Source organism: Notolabrus celidotus, chromosome 2 (genome assembly GCF_009762535.1).
Source record: "Notolabrus celidotus isolate fNotCel1 chromosome 2, fNotCel1.pri, whole genome shotgun sequence".
NCBI lineage: Eukaryota > Metazoa > Chordata > Actinopteri > Labriformes > Labridae > Notolabrus > Notolabrus celidotus.
Window position 1 is genome coordinate 19853514 of NC_048273.1, and position 23609 is coordinate 19877122.

The window sequence follows — 23609 nt, forward strand, 5'->3', positions numbered from 1 at the left end:
TTAATAAAAATTAGAGTCTGTGATGGCCACCACTCACAAGTTGATCTGTGATCAAATCTTAAGGCAACAATTATTTAGAAGTAGAAAAACAGAAGCCAACATTTGTTTTTGCTTTCAGTGCTTTAGCAACATGTATGCTCACATAGATAGCATATGTTTGAAAAAAGTTGTTTAAATAGTTTAACTGTGTGGCCAAACTTTCAATTAAATAGTATTTAATTATGTTAGAAGAGGTACAACATTGCCCTCTTATTGGTAGGTTACTTCTTATTTCACTGTTTTAGTTCGACCATATTCTCCACCTTATTTCAGTGGTTTCTCACAGATTAAAAAAAGCTAAATTAGGGTGCCAAATTTACCTTGGCTGCTGTAATAACGCCTGGGAAGCCCGCCCAAGTAAAGTCTATGTGTGAGAAACACAATTATGCAATCACTCTGTGAAAAGAGGACGACTGAAACACTGCCATGTCCCTCACAGTTCTCTCCTCAACACTGGACCTTCTGGATCTCAGTGAACCTGGCGACAGAAGGACCAGAAAGAACAGGGAGAGTCCGCTGTCGTCCCGCGGCAACAGCCTGAAGAAGAACAACGCTCACAGAAAGAAGACGGATGAGACGGAGCTGATCCAGGTGGAGGTTGAACGGACGGGACCAAGCATGAGAACCCCAGAGAGGGCGTCTATAGATTCAGGTAAACACAGATTGTACTTGGTGGGCTGAAACATTTCACAAAATACACATGCAGCCTGAAACACATACGCGACATACCTAATGTGCAATTCATGGGAAAAAAGGTATTGCATTTTAGGAATGGTGACATGACCTATTGGTGTGCTCTGAAATCTTGCTATCAGGAAAAAGACACAACCATTACAGAGTAAAAACCACAGTCCCATACCCAAATCTCCCTGCACTGCTTTTGCTTAATACCAACCAGTTTCTTCCACCACCCCACAACCTTGTACCGCTGTGGAACTGACCTCACATATTTTCATAAGGGCACAATGAAAGAGCAAGCCATTCACTATGATGACAGGGATCATCTTAAAGGTACAGTGTGTAGAAATGGGAATATTTAACGATACCTAGCAGTCAGATTCTAGACTGAAATGCTTCCTTGCTCACCCCTCCCGTTGTCGAATCTCCAGAAGCGATTGTGGCCTTCGAGGACAAGAAGCTGCTCTGATGCACGATAAGTATGATCCTCCATTTGTCAAGTTTTTGACTTCCAAAAACTCCTATCAATATAAATTATTTTGCACACAACAACAATCACTCTCTTCTTGTTCTCCGTCTTCCAACCTGTGCATTTCAGGCAGCCACTCACTCAATACGAAATCATCAGTTCTGTGTTCCGTGGATTAGGACCAGCTTCTTATGAAGACATAGAAGCTTATTCTAAGTTGAAGAAAATAAATGGATTTGTAAATTCAGGATATTATTCACCAATTTAAACATACTTGTGAAAACTACACACTGCACCTTTAAAAGTCATTCAAAAGAAAACAGCCACTTAGTTGCAAAGTTTTGATTCTTCAGTGAGAACTAGTTATACAGATTGAGTCAAACCTCAGAGAAGTGAATAATCTATGATGGTGAGACAGATTTTTGACCTGACATCATTTATCAGTATAACTTATTTTCAAAACTCTGGGTGTTTCCGTTTTGCTGAGAAAACCACAGAGATCCAGAGATGAAACCTTTTAATATTGTCTAAATGACCTGTATATAGACTGTACTAAGACTAGCGCATAGCTTTTGAGTCTTATTTTCTAATTTTCAGTTTATGTCAATTTTGTCGCCCCCCTAAACAAAGCTTAACCTCTTACTTAAATGCTGTTACTAACTTCAATTGACACCTTCACCCCCCTTTGCCGTTTCTAAACATTATAAATAACTATATACTAATAATAAATCTTTATGCTTAAGGTATTTTGCTTTTCTTGCTCACTAAGGAGTCATCAATATTTATTATTTTTTAAATCGTGACTGTGACTGTAATTTTCTTTCATCAGTAACAATTGGTTCACCGCTGGATAAATGGGAAGAGCTGAACTCAAACTCAGAGAGGAATGGCAACAGGAAATGGAAGTTAGAGAGAAGACGTTCTTCAAAAAATTCATCTAATGAGTTTCTGTGGTAAGTATCCCCCTTTCCCACCCTTTTTTGAGCCACAGGTGAAAAAAATTGTCGAGCCTTGTTTTTATCAGCTCAGAAATATATCTAAAGTCAAGTCCTTAATGTCAGCAAAAGAGCTCCAGAAACGTATTCATGCCTTCATATCCTCCCGTCTCGATTGCTGTAATTCCCTGTACACACGTCTTAGTCAAAAATCAATCCACCGTCTTCAAACAGTTCAAAATGCAGCAGCTCGTCTTTTAACAGGAACTAAAAAATGTGCCAACATCACCCCCATTTTAGCCAATCTACACTGGCTGCCTTTAGGATTGATTTTAAGATTATTTTATTGACTTTTAAAGCACTACATGGACTTGCCCCTCTATATATCTCTAAGCTTTTATCCCCCTACAAACCTGGTTGCAGTCTGAGATCCTCTGGCAGTGCTCTGTTAGCTGTTCCAAGGACCAGACTGAAAACTAAAGGGGACAGGGCGTTTTCAGTCAGGGCTCCTACACTCTGGAACAGCCTGCCAGAGGAGATCAGACTTGCAGAATCAGTCCTGTGTTTTATGTCATTACTCAAGACACATTTTACAGGAAAGTTTTTATTGTGTGATTTTATTTAATTTCAACTCTGATTTTAAGGGTCTGTTTTATAAGTTTGTATGGTTTATAAGCTTTTATTTCATTGTATTTTTAATCGCTTCATTTTGCTTTGCACTTCTTCTTGTTTTTATTGCCCACTGTAAAGCACTTTGTTACTTGTATTGAAAAGTGCTATAAAAATAAAGTATTATTACTATTATTATAATTATTATTAGCCTTTTATTTAATGGCAAAATAATGTGCCAGCCTTATCCTGGTTTTTTTTAAAGGATAATTGGTTAACAGCTTGTTGTTTTCATGGCTAACACGTGTGTGCGAACTGGATGAGGAGGAAGGACTAAACTGTAGACAACTTGACCAGAGATGATGCAGTTTAAAAGAAATCTCAAAACTTAAGATTAATGTGCTTTTTAAAAGAGAGGCATGCAGGGATAAAATAACTCAGAGGCCCTTCTTAACAGGGTAACAGTTTAAAATGGGGGGGGGGGGGGGGGGGGGGTAAAATTAAGAGATAGTTGGCAGAATAGAGAGATCCAAGTAGCAGTAAGAAATCAAAAGCATATTGTACAGAGCAGTTTTTGAAATCTGGAAGAGAATCAACGGAACTGGGAAGTAAATAAAGTCTTTTAGAGGAAGGCTGATCAGATGGGGGCAGAGTGGGGTTGCATGAGGAAGGAAAATGAGGTAGATGAGAGACGCGGTGGACAAGGGAATAAAGGCTATGAATGAGGCCTGGAAATGCATCTGAATAAAGGCTCAAGTTTTGTTTTAGTTGGTTGTCCACTGTAGATGGTAAATGGACTGTGTTTATATATAACATTTTCTCCAGTCTTCTAAACCACTCAAAGTGTTTACATCACATCATTCATCTATTCACACCACATTGATAGTCTGATGGCAGAGGTTAATCCTATTGGGGTTAAAGGGGTTAAGTGTCTTGCCCAAGAACACTTCAGCATATGGACTGCAACCTGCAACCCCAACTCCATCCCTGTCAATTAACTAAGAAAAGCAATCACTTCCAGCATTTTCTATAAACTGGCTGCTTGGTTCAGATATTGTAGAAATATGCAAACATTGGTATGAATCATGGCTTTGCAGAAAAGTTTGTAATGAATGTTAATGTCTTGACAATTGACTTGTTTGTATTCATGTGGAAGCCCGTGGCCTTTGGGTGAGAATTTGCAGCCAACATTTATTTTGCCCTTAAAAAATTGGCTGACAAAAAGAAACACAGTTTTCGGTTTTGCCAAGGTGGCAGTGACTTCAAATGACAAATTATTTTTTATCTGTGAGATCATTGAGACTAAGAGAATCAGAAGTGTTATTTGCATCATGTTTCCTGCAATCTCCCTGGTTCATGATAAATATCTCTTTTCTTCCTCTAGGTCCATAGACTGTAAAACCCAATTTGAGCAGTCGAACAAGAACTCGGTGGAAGTGAATACCAAAGTTGAGCCAGAGTCTGCCCTAGCATCACAAGTAAGTGCTCAGTATGACACCAGCAGGCAGTAATTATCATTATTGTATGCGCTGTCTCCACTTGAAATCAACATCCTTCTGAAGAGAGAAAGCTTCACACACCACAGACACATTGTCATGACTGATGGTTAAGCCGTCATAAGAATTTCATGAATTATGAATTGAACTGCATGATAATGCACGCTAATGTAGCCTTGTTATTACAGTTTGTTTCTAATGAAGACACCCTGTTGTGTGATTCCTTACCCATCATGCTGTCCTAACACCTTCAATTCTTCCATTTCAGCTCAACAGGCAGTATATTAGTGGAAGACATGTAAGCCTCCCTATGCATCCTTTCATATGATATTGAAAGACTTCTACATTTGCACCAGAGTAAAAAGCATCACATCATTTCATGAAATTTGACTCCAAAGACCAAAAAAACAGATAATATTGAGCCAAAACGTGCCTTGGTGGAAATTCAGATGTATTGTTGGCCTTGAGATTGTTCCTTTGTGGTGCTATGAGGTCCAAATGTCAAGCGCTTTCCTCCTCAGTTGATGTCTCTGTGTAGGTCTGAGTAAGAGGTCTTGTTTCCAGACACCATTATTAGATTAATAGCCTATGAATTATTCAGCAGCCTTACTCTGGGCCCATTAGAGCTGATCTCACCAAGCTAGCTAAACATGCATCAGCCATTCAGCACTCTGATAAATAATAGATTTTGGATTAAAGATAACTGTACAAATAAGAAGGAAGTTATTGGCAAATAAAACACACTCACTTTGTTTCATTCAGGAGTTACATAATATCTGACAGGGGTTCTCTAAATAGTGGTTTTAGTTTCCTATTTGGCTGGTACCACACACACACACACACAAACAGGGTGTGCGTGCAACGAAGGGACATATCTGTGTGTTGCATTTTTGAACCAAGTATTAATAGATGAATACACACTTAACCAACACTTAATGGGTAAAACCGGTTGTCTTCAGCAATAAAACTCCACCCTAAGATGTTAATTTGGTGTTAGATATCTGTTTGGAGAGTGACTGAGTTACAGGAGAGTTTTGTCAAAATAGAAGTTTCCACCTGAACTTGTGTTCAGTTTTTGAAATGACACATCTTGATTTAAGGTCCAATGACTGGCTGTTCTGACCCATTAAAAGCATCTTCAATCTTCACAATGAAAATTCAGAACCCCTTCTTCTGAACATGGAATTGTGCAGCTTAGCAGCTGTCAACAATCAGGACAGGCCTGTCAAGCTTCTTATTTTTTCCTACAAGCAAAAGCAATTTGTAGTATTGTAGGCATTATTTGGGTTTTAATGAGTCTAGGGAGTTTTGAGGCTGTTGCATTATGTTGCTATCCAAAACCATAACAGGAGCAAGAAGGAAAAGAAAAGATTATAGCTCCCAACCTACGGTAAAATTGTAACTCTACTACACATGCATAAGGATGCTTTGTTTACAGCTTGTTGTTTTCATGGCTGACACTTGTGGGTCAATGTGAATAATGGAGAAGGACCCAAGTGCAGACAACTGGGGCAGAGCTGATACAGTTTAAAAGAAATGTCAAAGCTTTAGGGAAATGGGCTCATAGAAAGTACCAAGATCAAGATATTAACAAATTCCAAGTTGATGGGGTTACAGATTGTGTTAAAAAAGGTTCTAAACCCTGTCAGAGTAATTTTCCAAATATGGCGATGGTATCTTTGGAGCCTTTTATATTTAATGTTAAAGCTATTGTTTGAAATACAAAGAGGCAAGTTAAGTAGGCAGACAGAATACAAAAAAAACTGGTGTTGCTTCCATCAAAAGAAGGATACAGTCTGACATCAGTCTCTGGTATTGTCCAGAATTCTTTCTGGGATCAAAAACTACACACACAAGACTTGCCAGGTTTTGGAGGGAATGACACATAACATGATTTGTATGTAGTGCTAGAATAGCTTTGGGTGGATTTTTCTTTCTTTTAACTCCACAACAGCTTATTATTTCTCGACAAAACCCAACAAAGACAGCGGTGAGATTTTCTTAACACTGCATGCCTTTTGTTCCAGTAAATAAAAAATATGATTATCTACACTGAATGAATGAGGCAATTATTTCTTCATCCATTAATGGTGAGATTGAGCGACCTCAATTAATCTTGTATAATGGAGGTCTGTTTTAACAGGTACTGGTTGGCCTTTCTGGTGGGAACAACTGACTCCACACTTACCTCATACCATAATGGATTTGCTCGCCCTACACAGTCATTAGTATTTACAGTAAACCCATAGGTCCTTATCACATCCGAGCACGAAGAGGCATCAGAAGTCATCTCAACTACAGTGTAGTTATAATGCAAAATCTCATGAGTGAACAATTGATTTCCATTTGCACAGCAGAGAAAGGCTTTACATCAATGCAAATAAGCACATTTCCAGGTTTGATTTTGCATGTGCAGGTGTAGGGTAATGATAGAAGTGTGTAGGGGAAGGGAGAGGAGGGTTAGGGGGGTGGGGGGGCCGGATGAGTAGCATGGCATTCAGATGAGGGGTGGGGCGAGATGCTGACAGTAGTGATTCTTCTGGCCTTCCTAAGCATGTCAGAGGCTTTGTCGAGGCAGGGATATTCACTCGTCCCTGGGAAAGAAGAGACGGCTGACCCTGCACACTCTCCCCGCTTGTCTTTCCCTCTGGCTGATTGTGTGTGTATGTGTGATTTGGTGAGCAAGTGAATATGTGTGTGCATATTTGTGATATGTTGTATGAATGTCAGTTCATTTAATGGATGTTTTATGTGCATATTTGCATTTATAATAGATGCTTGTATGTATGTGTGCAACAGGCTCGTCTAAATAAGGAGCAGCGGTATGGCAGCGCCCTCCTGTCCAGACACCAGTCCCTGGAGGAGGAGTTTGAGCGAGCCAAGGCTGCTGTTGAGGTAAGCAGAGTGCTGCTTAGTACGGCTCACATCTGTCACCTGTCAGCTGAAAGACATCTCCACTGCTGACTTGTATAAAACTCACGGAAAAGACCAAGATGGTATTCCAATATTAAAGAGTTGAACTATGTCTTCCTGCTCACTGCTTCACTGTTCGATGTCAGATTTTTCAGGTTTTTTCACATTAGGCTGAGCTTAAGGTCTTATCCTCTTAAAATATGGAAACTAGTGATTAAATGCATTAATGATTTTAAAGATAAGTCTCATTAAGCACCACAACAATTTTAGAGACATTAACCAAGATAATACCTATGAAGAAACCATGAAAGATTTACAAAAAATAAACTGTTAGGCTGTTTAAAGCCTGTGTTGGCATTCCCCATCGCACTTTGATTGACATCTCCCTGGCCCTGCACACAAAAACAGTGAAAGTTACACTAAAGGCTGATTTACACTTATGCGTTGAATCAAGGACGGAGCCTACGCTAGGGGTCCGCGTAGCTCCCGTACCTACGCAGAGGCCTACGCACATACCTGACGTGCACCTCCTCTAAAATGTAACTACGCAGCATTTCCGGGATCCTGAACATCGGCCGCCCATCAGCCATGTATTTTATGTCCACCTCGCTATTCTTCCCTGTAATCATGTCTGTATGATAAACAGCAACATGTATCAGCTGGTGGATTAACATAACACGCTCTGAATCGCTGTGGAAAAGTAAAGAGAGATTGTAGCGGGGCCGGAAGCAGGCGACCGGCTATAAGAGAGATCGCACTTCTCTCAAGCGCTTCGGCAAAGAATTGCTGCACAACACGGACACAACGACGCACAAGTATGTGGTGCTCATGTCCACGTCAGCCCCTGCTGCGTAGGGGCGACGCAGGGTATTTGTCAGCCTTAAGTGTGGCGCATTATGTGAGAGTATTTCTGAACTGTCTGAGTCAGATTCAGAGGACAATGCATTAGCCCCATTCTGTCTCAACAAATACCCATTTTAGTTGTTCTTCGGAAAGTGGGTTACAGAATCAAAGTTAGCATTTAGCATACGCGAGCAACACTAGCTAAAATGTCTATCTGTTTGTCAAAGCTATAAATTCACTGCTAAATGTTTAGCTTGTACTATAAACTAGCAGTATATTATTATAAAGCTTAGTCTGTCTTGATTGCAGTAGTTCTATCTCTGAAACTAAACTAAACTGAACTCATCACTGCCCCCTGCAGACAAAGCTAAAGAAAAAACACTAACTAAACCCTAGAACACTATCGCCAAAATTAGTAACACCATCACTAACGCTGGGTGTTTTTTACCCGATATAATATACTCATTAAAAATAACTTGTAATCAAAATATATCAAAAAATGTCTATACATGAAAAATTAGAGTAGTGTTGTTTTATTTTAAACTGTGCCATGTCTAACAAAATTTTAAAAATGTATCATTGGGGGACTCTATAAAAATGCTCCAAAATTACTGAAAATTTGGAATTCGGGACCAAAAATGTATAAAACAAAAAATTATGAAACTGGAAACTTGGTGTTCGGCCCACCAATTCATGGTACATTTCAGACTTCCCTGGTGAAGGCACAGTCTTCTTGACACACAAACAGCTGCAGGAGAGAGAAACAAAAAAGGGTGAAAATCACCAGAACACGCGTCTGTAGGAAAAAGCGGGTTTTGGAATAGGGAAACACCCACGCCTTCAAAGACGTCAAAGACGATGCTGAAGCCACCCAGGTACCCATGACACTCAGACAAACGCAACATAATGATAATCATGTAAATGTGTTTGCTCGGGTGAAAATCAGCCGGCGATAGTGTTCTAGGATTAAATCAATGAGAGCCACTGCTTTTACAGCCACAAGGGGCAGCACAGAGTTATTCAGGCTGAAGTGAATAGTCAATCTCGTAGGCACACAATTGGTACAACCTTTTATGCTTCATCTGAAAGGATTTCAAATGGGACACTATACAGTCTCATAGTGGAAAAGGCTTTAAGCATGTGAGGAGGCTGGCTAACCTCCCCTCTCACAATAAAGAGCCACACAAAACCAATTCTCTAAACTCCTTGTTTTATCTAGGACAACTTGTAAACAAACTTTCCCAGTATGGTGTTACCTGGACCTTGGACCTCACAGGAAAAACAATTTCCCTTAGTTGGTCATGAAACTAATAAACATCCCTCTATTGCAACTCTTTGTTTTAATATTTCTGCACTTAAGTTTGAATCCTGTGAACTTTAAGCCAGAACAACGTTTATAAATATCACATTAACAGTGCCATTACCCATGTAGCCTCTAATTGTTCCTGATTCGAATACACCTACGTGAAATCCTGTAGAGCCGATTTCCATTCAACTCCCTCGGCCCTTTTATTGCATTGTCAAATGATCGCTTTTGTGTTTCATGCAATGTATTCACTCCTGTGGTGCTAGTGGACAGTTTAATTGTCCGTGCAATAATTTGTACACTCGAGTTCACATAGTGTTTGACCCAGAACAATATTCCAACACCCAGCTGGCTCAAAATATGAAGATAAAATAGGTCAGTCATTATAGGGCCAGACATCAGATACCGCAGGGGATGGAGAACTTAGAGTAATTAGATATGACTTAATTCTACATAGCACAGTGTATTGACACACTCCTTCTGTTGAGTTGTGAGAAATATCTGAAGTTCTCTTAATATAAGCAACATGATGTATAGGGTGTGCCATGAAAACAAGGAAAATTGGTTAATGTATCTTTAGGTCTAAAAAGAGAATCATTGGAAACAATATGTAAACCTCCTACAGCTCAGCAAACAAGCTTTTCTTTCACATTCATTTCTCCCTCTTCAGTGTCATTGTACATTCAGTTACTATTTGATCCACAGATGAGAAAAAAAAGAATTTACACCCACAGTTAAAATGAGTTTTCTTCATCTATTATTCAAAAAGTGTGGATACTTAAGATTTTCTTTGTGTGTGAGATATTTTTGAAAGGTTACATAACACTGGCCTGATAACAAATACCAGAGTGTCTAAAAAGTAGAGTTTTGATAACAAGGAAAGTTGAGGATCTTTTACGTGCACTCTACCACTCAATGGACATCTCCTTCTCCAGAAAATAGGAGTGAGCCTGCACTGCTGGGATATCTCAGCTCTACCGAGAGCTACAGTAGGCTGTTGCACAATAAGCTGTGTAATGGTCAATGAATAATGGAGCAGGGACAGGAAGACGATAAGAAAGTGAGAGGAACAGCTGCAGAGTAGTGGGTCACTTGCTCTGGGATCCCTCCCTAAAGTTAGCAATGATGTAACATCTTGTGTAAACAGCATCCTTCCAAACTAGTGTACAGTTTGAGTAGATGCATCACTTGGGGGCCAGGTAGGGAATGGGAGTCTGAGATGCTTCTGATCAAGCAACCGAGGCTGGAGCATCGATTGGTAACAGTATCTCGAAGCTTCACTCAAGCAGCCTGAGTGCTGGCCTCCACTCTGCGGGAGCTCTGATGCAAGAAGACAGCCATTTTGGGCTACAGCTGCCAATGTCAAAGCCCACAATCAGATAATTATCATCTAAGTAGCTGAGCATATGCAAGCTCTTTCATACGTACAAAGACATGGAGGTAGAGATGGCTCAGATGGCATAGAGAACATTAAATCAGCACAGTGCCTTTCCACCAATTCATTCAATTAGACGTAGCAGCCAAATGTAAAAAAATTAGGACCAATAGAAGGAGGAGGAAATGGGCTCCCAAGTATAATCAATTTTAAAAGGCTGGCACTGATGAGAAACTCAATGTTTTCTTCCTTCACATGTGAAGATCTTTGAGAAAGCAGAATAAAGGGGCAGTGGACCAAGAGAAAACTCAGCTTTAAAATTAATTTATAAAACCACTGTTTAGAGAGATATTAGAGTAGGTAAGTGACTTTCCATTGTCACATGAGGATACTGTCAATTACTCTGAGCTGATGAAAATGCATTATTTCTATTAAGAACCAGAACCACTGGAACAGCTGCAGGGTTAATTGTGACTGCAGGAAACAATGATTTGGCGCTGGAGCCTGAGAAAGCTCTCCCACAGTGGTGATAAAGATGAGATGAAGGTGACTGTGTGGCCTCTTGTTTGATTAAAACAGCAGCACTACAGGTTCAATTTTATCTTCACAATATTGTTCTGGGGCAGCTCTGGTTCAGAGAGAGATTGCACAGGCAGTGCTGATACCTAGAAGTTAGAAATGCAGGTCTGATCAAAAGGTCAGTGGTTTTAATCCAAAGGCATTCTGGGAAAATGTGGATGGGAAAAATAAGAGTAATGCTTTTACCTCCCTCAATAACTTCAATTAATGTGTTCTAGAGCAGACATTTAATCAACAGTTTCTTACATTGGAGCTGCAACCTTTCAAGTATGTGAATTAACTTGTTGTAAGATTGTTTTATTATGTTGAAGTGTTTGGAAAAGCTGCTACAGGGTTTCCTAAAAAAAAGTTTCATGGTGTTTTCAAGGCTTTCATTTGATGGGTTTGAAGCCTTTTTGTGTTTTCTAGTTGGTTCAGTTTTTTTCAGATATAAATAATTTAAGGGAATCAGAATGCATCACTAAAAACAATGTGCAAACAAAAGGTCCTGAGGAAGGTCTGCCCAAATATCAAGAAGGCAGCACACTTGTCTGCTCCTGCTGCTACTTTTCAGGCTGGCAGTTAGCAGCTGTTTATTTTATTCAGCCAGTATGTAAAACACACGTACTATGTAGTATTAGGAATTCAACAGTTGCAGCCCCTTTCCTGAAGACATGTGTGAGTGGTGGTTCTTGATTAGGGGTGGGAATTGAAAACCGGATCTGACTTAGAACTGGTTCCAATTGGTCAATTCCATCAGAATTGTACACCTCAAATGTTATCGATTCTTTTGAACGATTCATTTCCCAGCACGACATCACGTCACGATACGTTGCATTACGTCACACACTGTGCGACGCACAGTAGGAGGAAACAAATTCAAAGTATTTTCCTCCAGGCTCCAGGGGCCACGTCCGGACTCACGCAGCCGAAAATGAGGCACCAAGAACGCGTAAAATACCTCCGCAATGACCCCCTGAGGAAAAGCGTTTTTTCTCCAAATTCAAAGTATTTTCATCCAGGCTCGAGAGGTCACGTCCGGACTCACGCGGCAGAGAATGGGGTCAACCTATTGTTCAGTATGTTCAAGTTGAATATGTTCATGTTCACTCTTGTGCAGACATAATTTTGGAAAAAATAAAATAGTTCCTTTAGGTGCGGAATACTGTGTGGAACTACTGTTTTTCTCCTCAAAAAATACTCGAGGCTCGTTAGGACAATTCATAAGGAATTGGAGTGATAAACAGAATCGACAATGGCATTGACATTGATAAAATCTGATCAATTCACACCCCTATTCTTGATGCACTGAGACCAGCCTCCACCCAATCTTTGACAGGCTCTCCTAAGTTCCTGAATTAACTTTTTTGACAATCCTCTCAGGGCTTGTGCACCTTTACCCACCACTCTTTGCCTTCCAGTCAGTTTCAAATGGCTTCAAAACAGTACTCTGCGTACAGCTGGCCTTTTCAACAATGGCACACACTCCTTGTGGATGTTGTCAGTGATCGCTGGTGGGACAACTATAAAGTCAGAAGTCTTCCTTATGATTGTGGTTGCATGCTCTGAACTTTACAGAGAGAGACATGGTAGGTAATGTGTTGAAATTAAATGTAGTCAGACTCAAATGAAGTATTCTAAAAGTTTGAGATATATACATTTCTTTAGTTGTAGGCCATAATTATCAAAACTCTTTACAATATATACATTTTTTGAGATACACCTATAGCGAGTAATCACATTGTGGGCCAAAGTGCACTCAAAGCACTTTGTCTCTGGACATTTACTCTATTTATCTCTGAGTGACATTATCAGACTCCAGCTTCCTATTTTTGTATCCCTGACTGAGGACTTGCGCAGCAGTGAGTGTGGCTCATAAACATTGCAAGGCCAGGCCAGTAGTGCTCCAGAGATGAGGAGTGTCTTTTCTTTAACAGCGGTCACCCAGTGTCATGGGTAAATAATTGCACTTTTTGTATGGTTAACCCTCTGGGCAAAGTGGATAAGTTAACTTCATTCAAGTACTTGGATTTTCTCCAGAGGTAGAAAATGTCCACAAACACACATTGAGAAATACAATCAAGCATCATTCTAGGAATTAAAAATGTTGCTGAACCAACAAATCAACTGAAATTCAAACCATCCATCCATCCAAAAACAATTTTCAACATTGGCAACACTGAGTAAGACTATTCTGCAGAGAGCCAAGTTACAAAACATAGGTACATTTTTGATTAATGTGCTAAATCATCAAAACTTTGCTTCCCTGATTGATTTGGGAAAAAACATTCTAATCTGTATTTGTGCAATTCCCATAATTAAAAAGAAAAGTGAAGTTTTCCATTTACCAACTGAATATTACTTATTCTAAACAAGTCCTTCAAGTGCTGTGATATAAGATTGTGAAATCCTTCAGGTAACTGCAAGCAACTTGTCATTATTTTTTTAAATACAGTCTGAGGCAAGAGGTTTTGTATCACTTGTTTGGAGTTTCTGTGTGCTTTTTTTCTTTGCTGGTGACTAATCGGCTTTTAACTAAGGGTCAACTGAAAGTGTTTTTTCTGGCTGATGACAATTATTAGTAATTATTGAGACTGATCAGCAATATTTTGGTTTATTTACAGTAAAAATTAATGTTTTTGTCAAAATTCAGAATTTGGAATATTACAAACTCCAACACAAGACTTTGTTGAAATGCCAACATGGATGAGGAGGAGGAGAACCTTTGATTCAGTAATTACCGTGGGAAAACCTTGGTCACATGACTCCAGCTGTCAGGCGGTCCGGGTCCGTGCTGTGTTCTAAAAACACAACCGGTGGGTGTTGACGGACGAGAGAGCACAGAGCTGGACCGCAGCGGATCAGAGATGGACCGGGCATAGATCTGGTGGAAATACTGTGTAGCTGTTTGTTTTTTTTAAAGTTATATTTTTGGGGCATGTTTGCCTTTAATGGACAGGACAGCTGAAGAGAGACAGGAAATGTGGGGAGTAGATAGTGGGGGAAGATATGCAGGAAATGGTCGACCGGCCGGGAATCGAACTGGCGACCCCTGTGACGAGGACTTTTGCCTCTGCATGTGGGGCGCTTAAACCGCTAGGCCACCAGCACCCCTCCTGTGTAACTGTTAACCATGAATTGTGGTTTCCAAACAAAAATACTCTCCATGTTGTTTGGCGGTTTAGAATACTAAAGGAAAACTTTTTGCCACAGTGTTAACAGGGAGAGTTGAAACGTTCCAGACTGCTTTCCTTGGATTGATTTTATGTGACATATGGGATCAGGTTTTATTGGCATTGAATAAGACCAGCTGGCTCAGAAGCACAAAAAATATAAACACACTATTTTTGTAAAGGGAGTTGATAAAGACGGTAGAAGGTATAGTTTGTGCTATCTATGTTGAAATTGCCATTAATACTTTTGTTGTTAACCATGTATTCATGAGGTAACTAATGAACCCACAACTCACCTCCATCCCTCTGTTCATCTCAGACAGTGGTGATAGATTTTGTGGAAGGAGGCACTCAGGACTCCATCCATTTCTAAAGTCATTTCCACGTAACATTTCATTACAGTGGCTAGATTAGAGTCGCAGCTCTGGGTTCACTGCTGTGATACACAAGATGTAAATTACCAAGCTGTATCTTATCTGTTCCACATAATTAAACTGCCAATGTCATACAAAGAACACCATCACAGAGGTACAAAAAAATTACAAAATATCTTGTAAATTAAAAATACGTCAATATCTTGACTTCATTTCAATTCAGCAAGCAATTTGTTGACAACGTCGGTGCAATTAGGGGGCAGACAAACCATTTACCAGATGGAATTTCACAGTGCAAACAATAGACTGACTACAAGAGCCAGATAGTGAGATGATGGGCTAGGTCACCGTGCACACAGGCACACAACACAATGAAAAAATAATGAAATGACGGTGACTCTATTATGCAAATGGGTAAAATAACAGCAAGCAAACCTTTCATATGAGCTGAAGATTTGAAGAGAGAGGAGGAGAAGTGCTGGGCTGGGCAGTGATGCTGCAGCAGGACTGTTGGTTTCATGAGTACACTTCCCATGGCACAGTGTTTAACAAACTATACTGAAGGATTTTCTTAACAGAACTCACAACATTTTTTGTTGATGTTGTTGTTTTCAACTGGACTCTCCATTTTATGCTACTTTATTATTTAATTCAACAAAATTTGTAATCTACTACTTTACAACAGTTTTTGATCATTTGAGACCCTATTCAAATCAGGCTAGTTATTGTCAATGGCAATACTCAACAGTAAATAAATACATAAATACATTGGAATAAAGATACAATACTAGAAAAATTTAAGGGGGGGGGGGGGGTGGAGTCATTCCAGTGCCAAAGAGACGGATTAGAGTGAGTATGCCTGGCGGAAAAGGTGAGTTTTTAGGCGGGATTTGAAGGTGGTGGGAGAGGTGTCATTTTGTACGTCCAGGGGGAGAAAGTTCCAGAGGTGGGGGGCAGAGTTGGATGGAAGAGGAGGACCTGAGACTACGGTCTACGGACTACAGAATCTTGAAAATGATGCAGTATTTAATGGGAAGCCAGTGGAGTTGCTACAGGACAGGTGTGATGTGGCTGGTGGAGGGGGAATGATGTGGGCAGCGGAGTTTTAAACCAGTTGAAGTTTCTGGATGGATTTGCCAGGTAAACCCAAAAGAAGGGAGTTGCAGTAATCTAGGAGGGAGGTGACCAGGGTGTGAACCAGAATGGATGTACTGTTGGGGGTGAGAGACGGACGCAGGCGAGAGATGTTACAGAGATGGAAGTCTGCTGACCGGGTGACATCAGTGATGTGGGACTGGAATGACAGTGTACTGTCGAGGATGACACCCAGACTCTTAACATGGGGGGAGGGGGAGACAGAGGAGTTATCAATGAGGATGGATAGGTTATTTGTTTTTGAGAGGGTGGATTTAGTGCCATTGAGAAGATGATAGTTTCCATCAATTAGTTTCATCCTCAAAAATAATCAAATTATACTATTGGGTTATAATTATAATAATCCTCAGAAATAAAGACTACATAGAGTTTATCCTGCATACTGGGGACTTTTAGTTCCGATTCTGGGTAGATTTTTCTGATTATACTTGTTTATTATTCAAGAAACATTTAGCAAACAGAGTCTCCTCTTTATCATATCCATTAAAAGAGAAGTGGCTGAAAAAGTGAACTTTTCCAGATTATCCCATGAATTGTAAAATGTGAATTACGCTGGTTTAAACAATAAGGCAATTCCCCCGAACAGAACTGTCATCACGAGCTTCCTGACAGCAAGCAACTTGTCTGAGAGTCGGCAGTCGGCAATTACCTGACATCTCTCAACATGGAGGGCCACAGCATGGCCTCCATGTCAATCACACACTTCACAGATGTGGAAATGAGGAGACCTTTGACATACACACTGTAGAGGGGAGCGGGGTCACAACAATCTACTGTAACAGTGTCACTCTACACACACATTCACTGTACACTGTGCTGCTGTGATCTGATGTGTGTGACTACACAGGACTCAATAAGTCACATGGGACTCTTCTGCTCTGTTTGGCATTCTTCTTCCTGGTTTGTTCTGCCTCTGAAAGAAAGACAGCCAAGAATCATGGACTCAGCCAGCTGAAGAAAAAAAAACTTAATTGTGGCAAATACGAGTCTTATGAAAAACAGACAGCCAGCTGCATCTGTAAAAACAATGCTGTATGCTAGGAGCAGAGGTACAGATGTGTAACTCAGATGTGTGTACTTTTTAAACACTGGTTTTCTTCTCAATGAAGCTCAAACTTTAGCCTAAGATAACCCTGAAAATATTCCCTGATTAATTTTGCAGTGTGTGTACACATCAGGAGAAAAACTACCACGTCAAACAGAACACACTTGACAATATCTCCTTTTCTGCTTATCTGTGTCTCACTGATTCCAGTGTACGAGCTTAGAGGTCAAGATTATTGTGCTCGTCCTCGCCTGAAGGCAGATTCTGTGGCCCAGGCAACCAGAAAACATTCACGACAGACTCTTTGCTGCAGAAAGCTTTAATGAATGCTTGATAAAATAGCTTCAGCCGTGGGATCAGAACTTGTAACTGCAGGCTGCTGAGAATTTTTTGAACTGGTTAAACTACATTCAGTCCAGTGCAGCAAATGTCAGAACACTAAAGTCTGAAAGCTCTTAATTATATTTTATTGGTGTCCAAAAAATATAAAATACAAAACAATTATTACATGTGTTGATGAGAATGAAGTTAAGATCTGTGTCACTTCATGAACCCTTAAATCAGCTCTGAAGTACTCAGTTATAAAACAAGAAGATATAATTAGAGGATGGTAAAACAGGAACCACACTGCATAGTTGTGTTTTATAGATTCACTTTATGATGCAGCTTTTCAAGCACTCTGAAGCAGTTTCAACTCCTCTTGGCTAAAGATGATGAACAGTGTTGCACTAGTTAAAGTGAAAGGAGATTTTATTTTTAAAGGCTCACAGTCCTCTCTATATCAGTGAAATGCATGATGGCTCTAGTTTAAGCACTTTATCTGAGATTTTAAAATAAACATGGCAGAAGAGGTTTTTGCATCTTACAAAACTAGAGCGCAAACTTAACTACAGGAGACTCATCCGACTCTCAGTTATTGGAGTCAGACCGGAAATGGTTTTATAAAGAAGGCCGAAAACAGATTGCATCTGGTTGTACCAAGCGGCAACCTCCAGTCTCAAACTATGAAGCCCATGTGGAAGTGCTAAAAACTGCAGCTCATGGAGAATCCGCTTGAGGCTGCAGAAACACCGGAAACCACATAGACACCAATTCAAAAAAGACGGTCTTTGCAGCATTAATAAACATGTTTACAGCCTGGTTAAAAAAAACACGCTGGCTCTACGTAGTTAGTTTCTGTAGCGGCACACACTGTACGGGGGGTGAATTTTTTTCTAACACGACGGTTCAGAAGATATTAAGATTACAAGTTTTTGCCCAAATAAGGACATGACTGACTTGACTCCCAGATGGGAACACATAGCGGTTGGTGTGGAGGCTCAAACTCCGCCTCTTTACGTCACACTTTGCCTGGTTGAGTTCAGCATTTCTAATATGCCGCCGTCGATTGGCTTCAAAACAGTGCTCAGGAACAGATGGGTGACGACACGGATACTGTGTCCATTATTTATACAATCTATGGGCTGTACACAAGTTTGACCCTAACAGCAATACTGAAGTTGATTTTTAGGTTTCGGTTTTCAACAACTAGAATTCCAGAAATACTGCATATAAAACGCGAACACTGTTAAAATATGATTAGTTACATGTTGTGTCAATAAAGGTGAGGGAAAATGGCCGACAAATAGCAATGATATGTTGTGTACATAGGTTGTTTAATTTGTACAAAGAAACAACCTCACCTCCAGTAACTATTCAAACACAAAAATATAATTTCTAGTTTTAACACAACACTTCTCCTGCACCACTAAAACAAACAAAGAGTTAAATTGCACATCTGACACATTATTTTATTTTCTTGAGTCTTTTTCAAATACTCATTTAGTTTAACCTGCATTTTAGGGCTTCATTTAACACTGAGCTAATATATTTAGTTAATCAAATAAGTTATAACCCACACTTTACATTGCATTATTGTGAGCAGAACATTTAGTTTCATGGTGAAGGAGTTTGAGACACTATCGGCACTGTCGACAGCTGAAGTGTTCAGTTATCTCTGACAGGAATATAATGTAGCAGCTAGAAATGTGCACTGGTTTCTTTTGGCAAGTCAGCTTCTATGTTAACCTCCCCTCTGATGGCTGAGCTACAAAGCAACTGCTTATAACAATACCTTCATGCTAATGAATACTGTTTACCATCAGCATGAAAGAAAGACGCTGATTGTAACACTAGTATAAATGATGTGTTCATAATGCACATTAAAATCAATGGACTGAGAAGGTGTGCAAATAGCACATTCTACCTTTTTTGGATACAATGGGAATATGATGCTGCTTTGCAAAGACCTTCATCCCTATTTTTTCTTACAAGTGTCCCATACTGTATGTGTTTGAATACAGGGTAACCACTGAAAACCTGGCAACTGAGACAGAACAAGATGTACTTTACAAACTTCTGTTTAAGATGTTATATAAATGTGAAGTTTGTCTGCATGCAGTATTTAAAAGTCTTTTAGATGAGATCCTGATGATGTGAAAATACAGCCTTGGTATCTGGCTGCACATAAACATTAATGTAGAGTCAAAACAAAAGAAAACCTTTAATAATTAAGTATTAAACAGACGTGTCCATCAACTGAGTGCAATAGAACATTCATTCTTTGTTCTGCATATGAGGTAGTTCCTTTAAGTTCTGCTTTGACTTGCAAATGAAATGTGTCAGAGCTGCTGAGTCCATACATTATAGCCACTGAGCCTGACAGACGTGACATTTCCAACAGAGGGATGATGGGAAATTACAAGAGCTGTTGTTTTACTGTGCAGTAATAACTCTCTCCCTCCCTCCCTCCCTCCCTCCCTCCCTCCCTCCCTCCCTCCCTCCCTCCCTCCCTCTCTCTCCAATCTCTTCACTCCCCCTCCCTCCCCATGTCCTGCACTCTCTCTCTTACTCTTCTAGTCAGACACTGAGTTCTGGGATAAGATGCAAGCAGAGTGGGAAGAGCTCGCTCGGCGGAACTGGCTGACAGAAAACGAGCAGGCGCAGATTCCCTCCAATGTGTCTCCGCATGAGAAGGTCAGTATCATTAAAATGTCTCAATCAGCATGTGCACAAATTCATCTTCATGACAGTGATGAGGAGACTTGCAGTACTGACAAAGGTCGTCAAAAGTTTTGATACTGGATTCTTTTTAATACTTTGATTTGATGAGTACCACATCAAAGTTTCTAATTCTGGTGTCCTTACAACCCTAGAACTGACAGCCCCTATAGAGTAAACAATGAAGGCCTGTCTTTGGTATACTATACAACTAGGTATCCAACATTTAAAAAAGATGATGTGAAGATTGTGTAATATGGCCTTAAAGCTTTTCTGTAAAGCTAACCATGACTCATAAATAACTTCATGAAGCTCCTTGTGTCTGCACATTATATGTCTGTACATTATTCATAATATGACTCAGGAAGGAAGTGATTAGATTAGCTGAGTGTGATGGCAGAAAGAAGGAGGCAAACTAAATATAGTTCACAATAAATATAATGCGTTTCAATGTGTCATGATCTCACTTTTTCTTTTGATGATTTAATCAATTCACAAACAGATTAAGAACAAGCTACTTTAAATAAATGTAAACGTATGACCCAGTTAATTTGCAGTCCTGCAACACTTCAACCTTACGTGTAGATTTGTTAAATGATAGTGTGTCCTAACGAGCTCCAGGTGTGCTGATAGATTGTAGATGATCATTATAATGAGGAAACTCTCACCCGACTGTTTCTGGTCCATATTCTAAGTTCACTAAATCACCCTCAGCTTCTGGTTTCATTCTTAAGGCTAGACAGTGAGGGTGGTATTAATCTTTTCCTGCAAAGTCAAAAATGCGGAATGTAAAAGCTAAAGCAACAAAGAGGACTGAATGGTTTTCATTGATTGAAGAGCTGAAGAAGTATAGAGCCCCGTGGATTACATATAGAAATACTCAAATGTCATCATGAGTCTACTATTTGCAAATCTGCCTGGTTCAGTCTTTAGTCTTTGATAGGGAAATAAAAACTTGGTTCGCAATATGACTTTATTTTGTAGTGATTACATTTTATCAATCATCAGTAATTGGTTTTGCGGAGATGGAGCAACTACAGTAGTGTGGAAGCAGACTGTAACAACAGGGAGTGTAGCAAAATTGTCAATCTGTACAGTAAAAAAAAGGCAAATAACATGGACAAACACAGATAACTATTGGCTGTCCAATAATGGATTGGACAGTAGTGAGAGGTTAATGACAGCAAACATCAGCACCCATCATCAGGGTCTGTGTACTGCCAGAAGGGGGAGACTAAATTTCCCACATTGGTTAGTGTCTGAGGTTACAGCATATGGCTTAGCAGTTTATATTACCCAGTAACTGACCTCCTTACATAAGGAAATCATAAGAGATCAGACATTTGGGCTCTCTGATTGATCCCAGTGCAGAGCCAGTTCTTAAAGAAGCTGTTTCAAAGTCATCTCGCTCAGAAGCGGCCAACAACACACCAGGGTAATCATAGTTTGAAAATGCAAAGTTTAACATTTAAAGAGAACAGACAAACCCTGGGGAGCCCAGCAAAGGTTTGATGTGAGGCAGAAAAGATCAATTCCTGCTGTTGGAGCTTTTGCTTGAATACACAAGCGCACAGGACAGTTGCTCTGGTTTGCATTTGAATATGGAAAAGACAAACTGACATTGCCACTGTCCCTACTTTTTTTTGTTGTTTTTTTTTTCGCTGACAGGGTTACTACTTCCACACAGATAATCCGTATAAGGACTCGCCTAACGCGTTTGAAGAGGGACAAAAAAAGTCTCGAGGGGGGGACTTGCCAGATGCAGTGCTTCTGCTGGAAGCAGCTGTCCTGCAGGACCCTCATGATTCAGAGGTACATTTCTGAAGACAACACACAATTACTTGTCTTGTCAATCAGGCAAGCCATCAAGCTTTTCATATTTACACATTTACAGGGAATGTATTTTCAAAAAAGATGAACAATAAAACTACACCCCTGCAAATGTCAGCCCGACTGAAGCTGTTTGGTTTTCAACCCCAACTGAAGACATCCAGTCACTCCTCCAGTGATAATTTAAGCTGGAGAGGGAGAATGCCTCACTGACCACAGGCAGAGTGAAGCTGATTTTTAGCAGGCAGCACTCACATGCTGATTGCCTGCAGAGGGCACATGCTTTTTTTTTTCTTAAAAGACTTGTTTACTGTAGCAAAAAGAAAAAAAACTTGTTCACACTCTTGATAAGAATTTCCATTTGCTCAGCCAGCCAAATAATAGCTCAGTCCGCAGGTTCTCTCTTTTTTGTATTCTCCCCGTTTCAAAAGCAGGGACCTCTTTGCAGGATGAAAGAGCAAAGCCTTCATACAAAGTACTTTCAGAATCCCCTGGAATATACAGAAATGTGCCAGTTATTCCGAGGATAGGATTATCCTGCGGTGTATGGAACTAATACGATTCCCATATTCCTCCTACGGCGCTTAGTGGCTTATTGGCCCTCTCTGAGGACCTCAGAGCCATTCAGAAATAATTATGACCCTTTTTCCAAAGAGTGGGAAAAAAAGAAACTCAGAGTTGAGATTAAGAACAGGTTAGTAGGTGTTAAAATACAAAAGATTAATCTCCTAATCTAACATTTTTTATTTTAGGCTGGTACTCTAATATTGTTTGCCCTTTTGTACGGATCAAAGAAGATTTCCAGTTGCATCTCCCCTCTGGGGTCAAACACTAGCACAAAAATCCACAGCAGTGCTTCTTTAACAGACACATTTAAGGTTTACTGTGCAAAAGCTAACACAATAAAGCAAGTCCACACATATTTATGTATGATGCACATTACCAGATAGTGTTTTGCTCAACAGAACAACACACTGGAATAGAGTCAGTTTCAGATAGTCCTTGGTGTATTTTTTGTCGACTAATCAACTTATCCTTCAGCTCTGAATAAATAAAGAGTCCTCACTTAAACTACAAATTCACTGTACGAAAGAGATAAAGCATTACACCAGCAGTCCTCTGATAGCTGCATTAAATAAGCACTCCATCACTGTGATGAATTAATGGAGTATCTTTAAAAGTCTAAAGACAACCCTCCTTGCTTAACACTTAAAAGCTAATCTGAAATCATAATTTAATTTTCCCTTGATTGCTCTTGTGAGGTACTTACATTGTTCTGATTGTTTATAGCTCTTGTTTAATGATTTGTCTGAAACACTGGAATCATTCGCTCTGTGCTGGGTCCCACTGATTGTGTCTGACAGACTTTGCTGAGTCACTCTGTATTCTCACCCCTGGAGAATACTGGCTACAGAGTCCAGGTTTGCACCCTGCTGTTTATTGTTACCTGTGTTTGGTTTCCCTACAGGCTTGGCAAGTGTTGGGGACCACCCAGGCTGAAAATGAGAACGAGCAGGCTGCCATCGTCTCCCTTCAGCGGTAAGAAGAAACAACTGCATCAAATTACCATTTAAAACAAAAACATTTTTTTTAGACTTAGCAAACTGTCAGCTGTTTCTGCTGGAGAACACCAGCTGTTTGCACCAACACGGCTCTGTGGAAATGTCATTTTAAAGGATTAATCCCTGCCTATGAAATTTGCTTGACAGCTATCATTGCACTTTTTAGCAGAAGATGGGAAGTCAATTTAACATTCTGATATATACATACTG

The 23609-nt window shown here is 39.9% G+C and overlaps 1 protein-coding gene across 1 annotated transcript in view; it reads left to right on the plus strand.

Moving 5' to 3' along the window:
* Window positions 1-23609, plus strand: part of pex5la (peroxisomal biogenesis factor 5-like a) — a 97792-nt gene that overhangs the window by 61663 nt on the left and 12520 nt on the right. The window contains exons 4-11 of the mRNA XM_034675802.1: window positions 479-691; window positions 2016-2139; window positions 4115-4208; window positions 4495-4524; window positions 7026-7121; window positions 19867-19983; window positions 21676-21819; window positions 23306-23376. Of these exons, the coding sequence (XP_034531693.1) occupies window positions 479-691; window positions 2016-2139; window positions 4115-4208; window positions 4495-4524; window positions 7026-7121; window positions 19867-19983; window positions 21676-21819; window positions 23306-23376 (889 nt within the window). The remainder of the gene's footprint in view (window positions 1-478; window positions 692-2015; window positions 2140-4114; window positions 4209-4494; window positions 4525-7025; window positions 7122-19866; window positions 19984-21675; window positions 21820-23305; window positions 23377-23609) is intronic.